The sequence below is a fragment of the Monopterus albus genome, unplaced genomic scaffold (assembly GCF_001952655.1).
Source record: "Monopterus albus unplaced genomic scaffold, M_albus_1.0 scaffold100.1, whole genome shotgun sequence".
Taxonomy (NCBI): Eukaryota; Metazoa; Chordata; class Actinopteri; order Synbranchiformes; family Synbranchidae; genus Monopterus; species Monopterus albus.
Window position 1 is genome coordinate 576,544 of NW_018127980.1, and position 11,906 is coordinate 588,449.

At 40.1% G+C, this 11,906-nt stretch overlaps 2 protein-coding genes across 4 annotated transcripts; one reads left to right on the forward strand and one right to left on the reverse strand.

Annotated features, from left to right (window-relative positions):
- Positions 1-577: 577 nt before the first annotated feature.
- Positions 578-9,954, reverse strand: zdhhc20b (zDHHC palmitoyltransferase 20b). 3 transcript variants are annotated; one of them, XM_020609624.1, is made up of 14 exons: positions 9,877-9,954; positions 7,270-7,296; positions 6,828-6,922; positions 6,591-6,711; positions 6,431-6,500; positions 6,236-6,268; positions 5,715-5,835; positions 5,153-5,188; positions 4,785-4,917; positions 4,369-4,495; positions 3,951-4,040; positions 3,724-3,830; positions 3,573-3,620; positions 578-3,401 (listed from the first exon to the last, which is right to left on the reverse strand). In XM_020609624.1, exons 3-13 carry the CDS (start codon positions 6,885-6,887, stop codon positions 3,577-3,579), a joined length of 942 nt encoding a protein of 313 aa, XP_020465280.1. In that variant the 5' UTR covers positions 6,888-6,922; positions 7,270-7,296; positions 9,877-9,954; the 3' UTR covers positions 578-3,401; positions 3,573-3,576. The 3 variants fall into 3 exon arrangements, with proteins under 3 accessions (XP_020465280.1, XP_020465278.1, XP_020465279.1); XM_020609622.1 differs by lacking the exon at positions 9,877-9,954 and adding an exon at positions 9,196-9,334; XM_020609623.1 differs by lacking the exons at positions 5,153-5,188; positions 9,877-9,954 and adding an exon at positions 9,196-9,332.
- A 51-nt stretch (positions 9,955-10,005) lies between these two features.
- LOC109965541 (arylamine N-acetyltransferase, pineal gland isozyme NAT-10-like) lies at positions 10,006-11,368 on the forward strand. The gene has a single exon (XM_020609625.1). It carries the CDS (start codon positions 10,055-10,057, stop codon positions 10,919-10,921), a length of 867 nt encoding a protein of 288 aa, XP_020465281.1. The 5' UTR covers positions 10,006-10,054; the 3' UTR covers positions 10,922-11,368.
- Positions 11,369-11,906: the final 538 nt, after the last annotated feature.

The window sequence follows — 11,906 nt, forward strand, 5'->3', positions numbered from 1 at the left end:
TTGGACTGTGGGAGGAACCAGAGTACCTGGGGAGAACCCACGCAGGCACAGGGAGAACATGCAAACTCCGCTGTGAGGCAACAACACTAACCACCATGCTGCCCTCATCAGTAATGTTTGTAATCATTTTCAAAAACAAAAATTATGCTAAACACTTCTTACTCAGTATGTAATCTTAAATAACTAAAGGGAAACTCCAGCAACTTTACACATCAAGGCCTCTTTACAAGTCTTGAGGAATGCCATGTGTGTAAAACGTTGTACAGTGCATTTTGTATCTTCACAAGAAGCCTGATAAATTACTGAGGTAGACATAAATAGCCAAACTAGAGTGGAGGTTTTAAAAAACTTTGTTATTTTCACGTTAATTGTTTAGAGGTCTGAATTTCATTAATAAAACAGTAAAATCAGACAAGGAAAATATATATGTAATCTTTTTTTTATATTATCTATATATATATATGTATACACACACACAATGCAAAACAGCACATTGTAACAAAAAGAAACCAAAATATAGTAATAAGCAAGTTATGATAAGCTACACCTGAACGGTGTACAATACATATGTCATGACTTTGTATGGCTTCATTTATAAAGAGACAGACCAGAGTAAAGCTAATTTAAAACATGATGCACCTAGTTTATTTGAAATCCTCAATGTCTGTTTTAATACCATAATACCAGTTGTCATAAAACATTTTTCAAAAGTTAGGCGCCATGCCTTTGAGCATTAATCAGACAATAAAGTATACGCACAGATATGTAAAAATCTCATGGCTGCACAGAAACATTTTTTTCCTAGAGAACACCACTACAAAAAAAACCACTCGATTAAGCATTACAAAATACACACGCACACTTTAGTCTCAAGGCCAAACAGCCCAGAGAGAATATAGGCGACTCTTCAAACAACAAGATGACCGGTCCAATGTGTTCAGAATCAGTGGCCATGACTGAAACAAACCAGGTTCATTACAGATGAAAGAATTATTTAAAAAAAAATCTTTTTCTTTAAAAGGATGTTTAAGCTTGAGGCTTACAAAAGATGAGTACATGATCATAAGGAAACCTTGGCTTAGATCGTGATCTCTGACAGTAATTACATCAGACCACAGTGATTCTGATACTTAGCCACCTGATACTAAGCATAAGTCATACAGTAACACATATCCTCCAATCATCTGTTTGCAAATAGCAAGTATAAATACACTTGGGTTCAAACATGATTGGAAGGATACAATGTAAACAAAGGCCAAAGAACAGGCTGTTCTTAATGCTCCTTCATTCTGTCAAACACTCTCATTGTCACATCTGTGGTACATTCAACACAACTGTGGTGCAGATAACCAACAAACGCACCACCACTAACTCTCTGTACATAATAGAAAGTGCAGTAAACTTTAATCTGGTGAAATGAGCAGTAGGCTTGTCCAGCAACAGTTACGGATATAATCAGCTAGACAAGAGCAATGACAGGCATCAGGAATTGACCGTTTCTCTTCCAATGTGAATTGGAAAGTTGCATATACATGACAAAAATGTAATCATCATCAGAGTAGCTCTTTCCTAAAAATTGCTATTTGGTTGTCCAGACAGAATAGTCCATTGTTTACCAGATACTCATATTGCAATATGCACAGGTAATGCAGTCTAATTATTTCTCTCGTACAATAAGAATTCTCCCTTTTCAGGTTACAGATCTTAGTCACATCCCAGCTGTTCAGCAATGACACAAGACTGTTACATTCTACACAAGCCAAAGTACATACAGAACAGATAAGGCGAGCAGATGCTGCCAACACGTTTCTTTGACTGTAGATCAGTTGGGTTCAATTCACTTTCTTTTCAAATTAAATCGGAATTATTACTACTTGAAAACAATATATAATTACTTCATTTATTTAAAAGGGACAGTGTATGGTTCAAACATGCCACCATGATGCACCATTTGAGCTTTAAGCTAATTTGCATCCTTCACATACTATGAAAATATTTTATTCTGAAGAAAGCTGCACCTGTAAATTAGACTGAAAGTGAATTAAGCCCTGAGCCAGATGTTTCACAAAGTACAGAAAAGTCTTCATATGAATGAGGGCAGATAACAGAAGCCTTGCTGCCACCTGCTGACCAGCGCAAGTATTGCAGCAACATGACGACTCACTACACAGCCAGATAAACCTTGAATAAAATATCACACCACACCACTGGTAAACAGAATTTGGTTATGATGACATTGGCCAGTGAGGCTGAGATAAAGCTAGGATGTTGTAAACACTTCAGGTTCACAGGTCAGAGCTCCTGACCGGTCAGCCCTTATTTGACAAAGAATGTTGGTCTTTTAGTAAAGGCTGAAGCACTGAGTTGTAGAGAAAACAGGTTATAGACACTGTGGGCTAAGAATCACTAATCGTCATTTAACATAATCAACTGACTCCAAAATAGAACTGGAGGACACTGCACTTTGCAGTGTTTTGAAACTGTCCATACATAAGCAGCATATTATAACACAAGTTGAAAACAAAGACATGAAGCTGATTCTTTTAGTTCATTAGTTATTTAAAGAACGAACTGCCACTTCAACTGTTACACACAGACGCACAATACACTATAAATCACATCATCATCCAACATTTGTTAAATGACGGATGCTTTTTGGATATGATTTTAAAAAAGCCACATGCTGTTTGATGGACACGGATAATCTACAAAGTGCAAATGCGCCAACTTGTGCTCTGTTATCAAAAATACCATCCAAACTCTGGCTACAGTCTTCCCTGTTGTGAACTACTTCAGTCCACTGAAACATGCAACAGGGTCCCCTGTAATAGAGTTCATGTTAGGTGGGTAAACATCCATCTCAAAGCTGCAAACCATAGACACGCTCCAGCTATAAAAGAAAAAAATAAAAAGACAAAACGGACACATTGGTAAATGGATCCATTTTCATGTGATGTACTGCCTTTTTAAAACCACATAAGAGGAATGTTCAAAGCAGCCACACTGTTCCAGCTTGTCCCCAGCTCTTCACTGCAGCTTTGTACCAATAAAATGACTTTTGGCACAATAAAGTGAATATTCTCATCTCCAATAAAGGCTCCAGCTGTGAGAAAAAGAAAACTAAACAACACAAGGAAGCTTAATGTGTGACAGTTAGCGTGTGTGTGGGCCGGTGTGAGAGGGAACAAGCTTGTGTCACATATTCTATGAGATTTTCTTGTGACACTGCATGCAATAAGTGCCAAGGCCTGGATTTCATTACAGGGTCGATGGGTAAAATGAATGCACTTCAGTTGTTTCTCTGAACAGGTTGGATGGGGTGGGGGTTCCACTGAGACACTGTTACCATGGTGACAGACTGAACCAATGCGTTGCTTAAGGCATCGACTGACGAGTTCCTCCTGCGGCAGAGGAAAAGAAAACCAAAAAGAAATAAATCAAAGATAATTAAACCATTGATTGCACTCTAAAAAGTTGCAAACTTGTGCAATGCAACACTGACATGTAAACAAAACCTGACTTCTGTACACAACAAAGTCAGAGATGCACTGATATAGTTCATTCAAGCTAACCTGGTTAGGACTCACTCTCCATGGAGACTGTGATGGTTTCACTTTCAGCTGGAAATGCAAACAGGAAATTTGACAGGGTGACAGATTCCAAACAGTGAATTGGTAATGCTAATTTTCTCTGTGAAATATCATCATCCCTGGTGGAACTCACCTGATTTGAGGGTGTTATTAGCTAAATGGTCTTCGATGTTGTTGGCATGCTGTTCATTGCTCAGGAGGCGATTTTGGGACTCACTGAGCGGGCTCATGGCGGCAGCACTGGAAATGTGTCCCACAAATAAAATTTAAAAAACAGCATAATTAAGTGTGTATCCACAACTCCTTCCAGAACATACATCTTTTTCATAGCCTCATGTATTTTACACTTGGAATGATCACCTTTTACTGGGCTCTGTGTGCTGGGACACTGTGGCCTGCTCTGCATCTGCACAGACCAGGCGTGTTGGGAAGGTCAGCCCGTCTCCCTGGCTGTAGTAAATAAGGAGGAAACTGAAGATTAGGTGCAATCAACATGCAGAGCAACAAAATGCACTGGGGCTACATTTCCACAACAAAGCTAAGCTGATATTTCAAAGGAGAAGAGACACTGTTTTAAACCTGTGTCAGTTATGGTAAGAAGGCACTTCTTTTCTCCTTGGTTCTAGCATCAATTACTAAATATTATACATAATGCATAAATAGGAACCACACTATGCCCCTGAAACAAAATCCACATTTACCAGGAATTCAGTGTTGTTGACAGCATTGTAAAACCAACTTCATCTACTCTGTTGAAGTCTAAATTTGCAGGACTTACCTGGTGAAGATGGGCAGCAGCCAGTATTTCTTCTGGTCTCCAAAAACCTGAGAGATATTCTTCCGGAAACCCAGAGAGAAGCCGTTTTTATCAGAGCCTGTCCTAAAGACTGGTGCTCTGAATGCCTCTGCAGAGAGGGAGCAACGTGGGGAGACAAAATCAGACAGAGAATAAAAAACAATAACTGAACAAACTGCAATATCTGACAAAAAAGAAGACAGATGGGCTGAGAAGTGTGAGACTACACAGGTTAGAATCTTTCTTTGAATATTCATCTGTTTAAAACCTCTTAACAAATTGTGTCAAATTCTGTGTTGATGATAGTTGCAGAAAAACACACAAAATACACACCAAGAAACATGTTCACATTTTAGGCTGGTTAAATAACAGGGAAATCTGCCGAAGGTTTGTGTTACCTATAGTGGACCTGTTCTTCCCAACAAGCCACAGGTGGTAGCTGAAGAGGGACAGAATACTGATGCAAAACATGGCCGCCACAAAAAAAAGAAACAAAACATGGAATTTGGCGTGAGTGTCCGGCAGCTCATTCTGGGGAAGAGATGGCAGAAGAGGAGAGTGAGAGAGGGATCAACAGCAAAATCACACTGAGGACATTTATGGAGAGAATGAGAAATAAAAGGAAGAAAGGAAAAAGAAAAGGGCAGAGGAATAGAGAAATAAGAGGAGTGCGCCATGTGAACCACGTCACTGTATGCACATCATGACAAAAACCATGGTAACGACGGTGAGGCACTGCGACACTAAAGGCTTACTAAAGGGTTACCTTTGGGCAGTTCTCTGCTGATTTCCTCCGGCAAAGCTTTAGCATAAACAGAAACAAGACTGGTTAGCATAACTGGGGGAGAACAAATACAAGCTGGGTGATTTGGGGGAGAGGGTTGACAGGAAGACAGTGGATGAATGTACAAAGTGGGCACAGGATGGAGGAAACAATGGGTTAAAAAGGCAGAGATAAGAGAAAATCAGCTACAAAAAAGAAAGTAAAGTGGTGCTTGTGGCTGCATGAGTGGTGTAACTGATGGTTCTGATAGTGGAGAGGAAGACAGTGACCAGAGAACAATGAGCCAGTGTGGGAGAACTGGGGATAACAGAAGGAGAAACAGAGAGGGGTCAGAGGGTGAAGGGTGAGAGAGGACAGAGACAGCAGAGAAGCAGCACTGCTCAGCACAGGAGAGCTCAGCACCATGCACAAACAACGCAGAGGACACTTCGACATGCAGCCAAATCTGCATCCTCTGTAACATCCCACAGACACACTGTCACTTCTTCCACTACATGCTGAGGAGACTGAGCAGCGCAGAGTACTCCAGTGCATCGTTACTCACCGTCCAGAACTTGATGAAATATTGTAGCACCGTGGCTGCAATAAACAAACAGTACACCAGCGAGTAGGCCAGGAAGAGGATAAAAAACTTGTAGTTGGAGAACCCCACACAGTTGTTGACCCTGCAAGACACACAAAGACGGAAGGGTCAGATCTGGCATTTGGCTGTTTGAGCACAAACCTTATCAACATGGAAAGGTGGAGGCTTTGTGTCACTGGAAACACCAAACAGTTTTATTTTGTTGGATAAAATGTAGATAGAAAATTCTGTTGCCTTCAAGGTTACAAGCAACCTTGGACTTAAGAAATATAACCACACCGATCAGTGATAAACAGTGGAACATGTGTCAGTTCTGAGAGGAGTTTGCAACTTGTGTTACACTGGACTTTAACAATGTGAGGAGGCAGAATTATCTGCATATACTATCAAACAAGCATGAGGCAGCTAACAACATAAAAAGAAAGAATAAAATGTGAGATGGCACATGTGCAGTACATCTCTGTTTAGCACATCTTACATACCAGGGACAATGGTGGTCCATCTTTAGTACACACCTGCCATACACATCAAGAGAATACAAAAAAAGCAAATTTTAAATACATGGCAAAAATAAAATTAACAGTTTGAAAAGATGTGTGACAAGAGGAAGAGAAGGATATCTTGGCTGTACCAAGAGAAGGTCTAACTGTATATATTCATAAAATTGCCTTGCTTACATGTCACATGCAGAGCAGTGATGACACCGGTCAGGCTTGATAACTTGACAGCGGTCGCAGTAACGGATTGCTATATTGTGTTAACACAACAGTATCTAATTAATATTGGACCTGGCTCCAACACAAAGGTGCACATAGCTGCAATGACATTTAGATGTACCTCCAGCTCCTGTGCGAGTATACAGAGGCAAGCTGGTGGCTGCTCTGCTCAGGATCTCTTGCTGGGAATCTGGCCTCTCTTCCTTCTCGTAACGCTCCTTCTCAGCCTTAGGAAGGCAAAACTGTAGCAAAAAAATAGTCATTAAAAAAATGCATTCATCAAATTGACTTTATGGCAACATGGGGTTACACACAGGCAAGTGCAGTGGGCTTATTTTAGATAATCAGGTTATTGTACCTCTTTGGATGGGTTGGCAGGCATGGTGAAGATGGTCTTCCAGTAAGACCATACAAACATGATGAAAAAGAGGTGGAAGAAGATCAGGTAGACAACTGGAAGGGAAAAAGTGTCAGGATCAACAGCCGACTTAAGGCAAATTACCATTAAAACTGATAAGAAAATACTGCTGTCATTTAGGGTATGGACTAAAAGAAGAAACACAGCACATCTATATATCTAATTAATGAGAGAGGAAGGCTAATGCTGAATGAGGAAGAACTGCACTGTGTCAAGTAGACTGACATCAGCACTTTGACAGAGCAAATTTTTGGTGCCAGCCATTTTTTTAAGGTATGTATGCAGAGGACAGGACCAAAAAGATTTTACCCCAATAAGCAGAAGACTGGCTAAGTCCACAACATAATAAATAATCACTGTTTTAATTCTCCAGGATACTTACTCTTCTCTCCTATACTGGGGATGGTGACTGTAAAAGACAAAAAGAGAAGTGTTAGACTGTTCATTAAAATACAATCAAACCAAAACTGACAGGGAAAACAAAGTAATTTTTTATTCATCAATGCTGCATTTGCAAGAAAGGATGCTTTACAAAGTTTCGTAAAGACCAGCTTAAGATCAAAATTAGCTTTTTGTACTGAAACACTGATTCTCTTTTGCGAGTCAGGACCATTTTGCAACCAACTACTGTCCGCTCTTGGTTTTGGTGATACTGTGTATATACACAGCCTCTCCCTCCACCTTACCTCTGTGTACTATGTGCTTTATCACAGGAGATAAATTCCTCACTTGCCATTGGTCTTACATGAAAAGGTGGGACAGTCCTACTTAATCAACAGAAGGGAACTGCATTGTATTTATTTATCTCCATTGCAAATAAACAGGATTTACAGAGTTAGGTCACAGTTCCACTCCTGGTTAAATGAGTGTTGGAGAACTGGTTTTACACACTATGCTCTCTACAAATAAATTAGGCAGAAAACTGTAAATAAAATTGCCATTTTAAACAAAAATATTTCATTTGTAAATGTTTTTCTTCACATAAACCTGTGTGAAATCTACTGTGCATTTAAATTTTGTTTTACCTGCACACAGGTCACTTGAAAAAGAAGTCACAATCTCACTGAGACTGCCTGTTTGAATATAGGATTTTAAAAACGTTATAATGTTGTACAGTACATGTAAACTATTTCCATATCTGTCCAATGTTTTTCAAACCAGGGGTCAACTGCAGGAAAAAACTAAACCTGTTCTCAATCTTTGGATCAAGTCACACAATCCCTCTCTGCAGACAGAGCTTGTTCACCCAAATTTTTCTTATAACCTGGCTTGTGTTTATGTTTTTGTCATGTTAGTTCTAAGGTTAAAAATACACGTTAACACTAAAAGTCTGGGCCAGTGTGGACGAAAAGTCTGAAATGGCTGTGACAATTGTGAAACACGGAAAGAGAATAATTAAAATTTCACGACAACTAGACAAACTCAATTTCTGAAGAAAATTGTGTGACGTGATCAAATGTTTTTGAATTTTAGTTGCTTTTTCTTTGTATGCACAAGTTTGTATGTGTAGTACACATTTCACCTCTTCAACCATCCAAAAACTCTGAATGAAACAATCTGTGAAAGACAAATCACTACTTGTGACTCAGGAGCACACCAAAGCCATATAAACTGTAAGGTGGGGATCATAGGCCAGAAAAAAAAAGGTTGGGGACAATTAGCCTGGTCTTCTTAGACTGGGTTCCCTGGCAACTAATCTGTTTATCTGTGTATTTTACATAAGGCAATCACATAAAAGTAGACATAAATAAAATGTGACTAACTCCAAATCTTACACTGTGGGACTATGAGTACAAAAACGTTGGGAACCCCTTAAGAACACCAACAATACATCTGTCACAACTCAAACACATCAAATCTGTTTTATTCATCGGCTTAGTTAATGGTACACTATCTCTCATTTTTATACAAAACGCACCAAGCCACAGCCCCAGGATTGCGCTAGGATAAAGCTGTGGTCTCAATTGGAAAGATGGAAACTATTTGCCTGGTTCAGCCAACCAAATATTGTTACCAACAGCAAAACGCCAACTAACCACCGTTTAAACGGTTCATACTGAGTCCATTCAGCTCGAAAGTTTTTCTCTGACCAGCGCACATCTCCCATTAAAATAAGCCAATCCAAAGCGATGGCAGCGACCAGGTTATTAGCTGGTAACACTGGACGGGATTGCCAACCATTGTTGAGCTGCAGTCAATTTACTTCCTGTTGGCCAGCAGCAGCTGTGTGTTTGAGTGGGCATCATAATGAAAACGCAAGCGGTTAAAGACTTTCCAGAAGCAACACGGCGGCAGGAAGTCTACTTACTAATACAAAGCTCCACCACATAAGCGTAATACGACCAGCAGACGACTAAGGCGATAAAAATCACAGGTATCCACGCTAAACCCCGTTGACAGCATCTGAGCACTCGCGTGGGCGCCATCTTTCTCCCTCTACTGGGAGTGTCGACGTGTGACGTCACGGGTCTGGAAATACTGTTGCGATCAGTTAATTAATAGTGATTAGAATAAATCGTGGACATTGCCACATACACGCTTTAAGATTCAATTGATACATGTAATCACCTTTTATCATTTAGCGCATCTCTATTTATATGACGCCGCTGAACACGAAAAATGGATGGAAACATATTTTAAAGTTAAAAAAAATTGGGAGAATAAACAATTTGTTTTAATCTAATTTGCTCTGAAAAAAAACCCCATCTAGAACGTATTTAGCTTTACTTATTTTTACTCGTCTTGTCCTTATACACTTTTGTAGCCTAGGCAATATTTCAATATGTGTATTGTTCAGAAATGTAAGATGAAATGTAAAATGAAAATAAAAGGCCTATTCAAAAAAGTCGTTGTGTTATAAAGTCTTTATAAATATGGGTCACTTCAATAAAAGGCATGTGATCTTAAAACCCTGTCATTATGAAAGTTTTATAAGTGTGTCCCTGGGCTAAATATGTTTATTTGCGTATGAGGCTATTTGATACCTTACCTCATAACAACAGCAAATTCCGCAAAAGAAAAAAAAAACACAAACGAACCCGAGCAGCCATAAGCTGTGGGTCGCTGTACTTTGGAGCATAGGCATTATATAACGTTAAGGCGGTCATTTACCGGAAAACTGAAGCGAAAAGTGAAAGTGGTGACGTCATTTGCGAAAAGCAGCAAAAATGACATCTGCGCAGATGGACGTGGAGAAGTATTTGTCGCGCATTGGGTTTGCGGGCCCTGTAGCAGCGCCAAACCTGGACGTGCTTCGGTCAGTTCACATAAGTCACCTGCTGTCAGTACCTTTCGAAGACCTGACGCAACACAGCGGCGGCCGAGTACAACTTGAACTTCCTCTGCTGTACAACAAGGTAGTCAACCAGCGGCGAGGCGGTTTCTGCTATGAGAATAACAGTCTCTTGTCCTGGTTACTGTCCGAGCTGGGCTTCCAGGTCACTCTGCTGTCCGGTCAGGTGAAGAATTTCATTACGGGCTGCTATGGGCCACCTTTTGATCATCTGATCGTAATGGTGAGCCTTGACGGGCAGCGGTGGCTGTGCGACGTCGGATTCGGCTCTTCAGGTTTCAGTGCGCCCCTTTCACTGGAGACCAGTGGCCCACAGGTGCAGGGCCACCGAGTGTACCGTATCAGAAAAGAAACGGGGATGTACTTTTTGGAGTGGCAAAAGGAGGAAAACAGGGGTCTAGATGGAGAATGGACAAACATCTACAAGTTCACGCTTGAATCCAGGTGTTTGGAGGACTTTACTGAGATGTGCCAGTACCACCAGACCTCTCCCCACTCCATCTTCTTCTGCAAGTCCCTCTGCACCATTTTAAAACCAAATGGCAGGCTCGCCTATATTGGCCACAGACTGATCACCACCACATTCCCTACTGTGGAAGCAGAGGGCAGGGTGGAAACCACAATCAGGGAACTTGAAGATGAGGAAATTCCTGGTGTTCTAGCAGAGAAATTTGGAATTGTGCTCAAATCTCCACTCATACCAAAGGATGAGGCGATAACACCATCCCCAGTCATGTACTGACCTCTTTCACCTCAGAGACAAAACTCTGTGTAAATGGATCAATATTTTCTCTGTGATGACTGCAGCCTTTGACTTATGCATGTAATACACAAGGATTTTAAAGTAGCTGGAAAATGCTTATTGTGTCAGGCTTCAAAATAACCTGTAACTTTGCACTTCAATCCCATTGTCTACCCAAATTATTCATTAAACAACAATTACATATAGGGATGCACTGAATGATACCACCTCTTCTTCAGAGTATGAGTACTAACACCAGAATACTGGCTGATAGCAAGTATCTATACAAGGGCTTACTGCAGTGTTTCTATTATAAATATTATAGCGCTGGGGGTGGAATGACACTTGCCAGGATCCCCCAGAATGCGCTCTACAAAGCTATGGGTTCGATGGATTGTTAAGTGTGTTCTGCTGTTGGTCCTGTTGCACTGTGTGTGTGTGTGTGTGTGTGTGAATAAAAAGTAGCTCTCTCGAGCACATAAAAGGCAGTTTTGCTGTCTGGCTCCTTCTTCTAACCCAGCCAACGTTACAATATTATAATTGTCAAAGTGCAATAACTTTAGAGACAGATTTTATTTTCACGAGACTTATTTTTGATTTTAATTAAAGATTATTTAACAGGAGGCTGTGCAGATTTACTTTCTCATGGCACTGCAACCTTTCCAATTAAATATAATGTGCAACTGACTTAATTTTAATAGCTTACTAACATACTGTGACAAAGTCGTTCTTAACCTTTTAAGGAGTGCAACCCTCTTATAGGATGAAAATATTTTATTTATTATTTATTTATTTATTCTTTCAAGCATGTAAAGACAGTTGATATATCAACACACATAATTTTACACATATCCAACAAATGCTAATCCAATATCAATTTGCTTATACCTAGTACATGCTTGAATGGAGTAAGAAGAAGTCAGACTTATCCAGTCCTACCCCATGACATCATCTTACCATCATTGGTTTACAAGCAGTATCTCTA